At 43.2% G+C, this 3,261-nt stretch overlaps 1 protein-coding gene across 3 annotated transcripts in view; it reads right to left on the bottom strand.

Moving 5' to 3' along the window:
- Positions 1-630: 630 nt before the first annotated feature.
- Positions 631-3,261, bottom strand: part of LOC111810249 — a 4,667-nt gene continuing 2,036 nt past the window's right edge. For 2 of the 3 annotated variants that reach the window (XM_023696902.1, XM_023696903.1), the window contains 3 exons: positions 2,510-2,677; positions 2,138-2,425; positions 631-1,485 (listed from right to left, as the gene is read on the bottom strand). In XM_023696902.1, the coding sequence (XP_023552670.1) occupies positions 838-1,485; positions 2,138-2,425; positions 2,510-2,653 (1,080 nt within the window). In that variant the 5' untranslated portion in view covers positions 2,654-2,677 and the 3' untranslated portion in view covers positions 631-837. Of the gene's footprint in view, positions 1,486-2,137; positions 2,426-2,509; positions 2,678-3,151; positions 3,172-3,261 lie in introns of those variants that run through there. The other variant, XM_023696904.1, reaches the window with a different exon arrangement.

Below are 3,261 nucleotides of genomic sequence, written 5' to 3'. Positions count from 1 at the left end.
AGGGGAACGAAACATTCTTTTTAAGGGTGTAGAAACCTCCTCCAGAGAGGGGAGAGTGGAACGAAACATTCTTTTTAAGGGTGTAGAAACCTCCTCCAGAGAGGGGAGAGTGGAACAAGGGAACGAAACATTCTTTTTAAGGGTGTAGAAACCTCTCTCAGAGAGGGGAGAGTGGAACGAAACCTTCCACAGTAGAACAAAACATTCGTTATAAGGGTGTAGTAGAAACCTTCCCAAAGAGCGGAAAGTGGAACGAAACATTCTTTATAAGGTGTAGTAGAAACCTTCTCAGTGAGGGGAGTGGAACGAAACGTTCTTATAAGGGTGTGGAGAAACATTGAAACCCTCCCCCATAATGAACAAAACATTTTTTACGGGTGCAGAAACCTTAGAAACCTCTCTCCAACATATGCATTTTAAAACCGTGAGACTAACGACGATACATAACAAATCAAAGCGAATAATATTGGCTAGCGGGAGACTTGGGTTAGTTACATATATAATTAATAATTAATCACCGAGTATCATTTAGCTTCTAAAGTTTTTTTCTTTTTTGGAAAAAAATTCAATTTATACTCGAACATAGATATACCGAGATAACATTACAAGCTGGCTTATCTACATTCAACCAGTCATCAAGAAGGATCTTTTTTATTTATTTATATTTAGCTAAAGAGTCGCTAATCAAAAGCGTAATGCATCACATTATATGATAACCAGCCATCCCAAAAGGTTGAATATCAATTAGATCTACATTTCACAACAGGTCGAGTCGCATAACCGATATCGATGGCACTTCATTATTTTGTAATATGCTAGTATTTATACGAAGTCACCTTACGAGCATACATTTGCCGGGGTTGACGTCTGCCTACCATCCTTCTGGAGAGGATCGAACACCATTCTTTCAACGCCACAACGACCACCTACAATGGCATCGACCTGGGTTAACTCATAGCTTGGAGTAGTATCTAGCGTTGGTATAACTGTCGTTGCCTTCCCCTTCTCGGAAATAGCTTTCAGTCGCATACGTTCAGCCCTCGAACCAATTACCTGCCCTAGTATAGAAGCTGCAATGGTCATTGCCATGGCTGTCTTTGGCATCAAGACACATTTCCGAAGCATGCCAATAAAGGGTACAGCTGCATGAATTGCCACAAACCATGAAAATGAAAACTTCTTAGTGTGCTCCCTCCATATACCAAGAGGAACGTTTGCTGCCATGCCTAAGGCTGCAATGACGAGCATTTTTGAAGGAAGCGGTTGAGGACGCAGATTTTTCACGAATGCTGTACGAGCAAGGGCAGCTCGGGCAGCGACTATAGCAGGCGGGCACTTAAGCTTCATACCAGGTGGTGGCTGAAAAGCTGTTGCAACAAGAGGGAGGACTCCGCTAACAGCTCTAAAAGACTTGGCAATTGGGCAGTTTCCTGTTTCCAGCCACTCACTTCCCAGAGCCTCGTGCTTCGATGAACCTCCTTTTTTCTGGAAAGCATGCAAGAAACAGATATGAAATTAATACAGGAAGAAGAAGGCCCATGAGCAAAAGCCTCCCCAACTTTAATCGAGCAAACAACTATAATTCAAATTGAAAATCTAGAAATGATCTTAAAGTTGTGTTGTTTGGAATAAGAAAGATCTGACATGCGTCCCTAGATCCTCCGCTAGCAGATATTGTCCTCTTTGGGCTTTCCCCTTCGGGCTTCCCCTCAAGGCTTTAAAACGCGTCTACTAGGAGAAGGTTTCCACACCCTTATAAAGGGTGGTTTGTTCTCCTCCCCAACCAATGTGGGACATCACATGAACTTGGGTAAAAGTCTTCCAAACATTATAGAATCAGACTATCTCCCACCCACATGCGATATTATCACAAGTTCTAAGTCCCATATTTTCTAGCTTTCCTTCATAACCAGGCTAGATTCAAGATTTCTATGCATGTCAAATTCTTGCCCTTTTTTCATGTCCAAAGCTATGCCCCGCCCCGTGCAACAGACGTAACGAAAATCAAATTTTTGTAAGCAAATTGTATTAACTATGAAGTTCAGTCTCCATTGAAGTAGCTACCCCTTATAAAAAGTACTACAGATGATCCAACTTTGTGTGTCAAGTTTAAAGCTTAAAGAGAAGGCAAATCTACCTGTGACGAATGATCTTTCTTGTTGGAAGCCTCAGACTTTTGTTTCTTCCATTTCTCAGAGAAGCTCCCGAAGCTGAATGGCCCTCCCGGCCCGAAAGCCGACAGACTGATGGTTGCAGCTTTTGCTGCCAGGGGGTTGAAATGAGGAGCAGTCTCTGGTTCTGGCAATGAGGTCTCAAAGATGGATTTCTCAGATAGTGGAACGACCCCATCTTTACCATGAAAGAGCTTAAACGCTGTGTCAAAATTAGGACCATCCTCAAAAATTGGCCCTTTCGCTCCCCGAACCTGAAAATACAAAACGATATAACGACTTCTCTAAAACGGATCTGGGACTGTAAATGTGCAGGGGATAGCAGATAAGGAAGTTACCGGGAAGGTGAAATTCATGGTGGAGAAGGAAAAGCAGGTTGGTTTATTGATATTCCTGAGGAAAGGGCATCTCTGAATGTCCATTTCATTATTAGAGTAGCACTCGGATGACTCATCATTCATTCCTCTGAATATAAAGTCCATTACTGCTTCTCAGTAAGAGTTTTCCTGCAAGCATACGGAGATAAGAAACAGAAGGGGATAGAAAGTAGAAAGGTCAAGATTCCCTCTAGGTTAAATAATTATCAACTTCCATGTTTTAAGACACGAAGGGCAAAAGCAAAGCTCAAGGGAACTTTATATAACACTGCAAATATATCAGTTCATTTCATATCATAGCTTCTCTTCAATTTCATTTTGTTTTTGTACTATGTGTATACGAGCTATCTTACATGAACCCTAACTAATCTCACACGAAATTTGTCTTGTACTTGTAATGGCCCAAGGCCACTACTAGCAGATATTGTCCTCTTTGGGCTCCCCTCAAGGGTTTTAAGCCCAAGCCCACTACTAGCAGATATTGTTGGGCTCCCCCTCAAGGGTTTTAAGCCCAAGCCCACTACTAGCAGATATTGTTCTCTTTGTTAAAATGGGTGGTACTAAGGTTTTTAAAATGCATCTACTAGGGAGAAGCTTCCACACCCTTATAAATCCACTGGTGTGGATCTCACAATCCACCCTTCCCCCCCCCCCCCCCCCCCCCCCCCCCCCCCCCCCCCCCCCCCCCCCCCCCCCCCCCCCCCCCCCCCCCC

The sequence above is a fragment of the Cucurbita pepo genome, chromosome LG14 (genome assembly GCF_002806865.2).
Source record: "Cucurbita pepo subsp. pepo cultivar mu-cu-16 chromosome LG14, ASM280686v2, whole genome shotgun sequence".
Lineage (NCBI taxonomy): Eukaryota > Viridiplantae > Streptophyta > Magnoliopsida > Cucurbitales > Cucurbitaceae > Cucurbita > Cucurbita pepo.
Note: the sequence above shows the minus strand (reverse complement) of the source record. Positions and strands in the feature narration are given on the sequence as shown.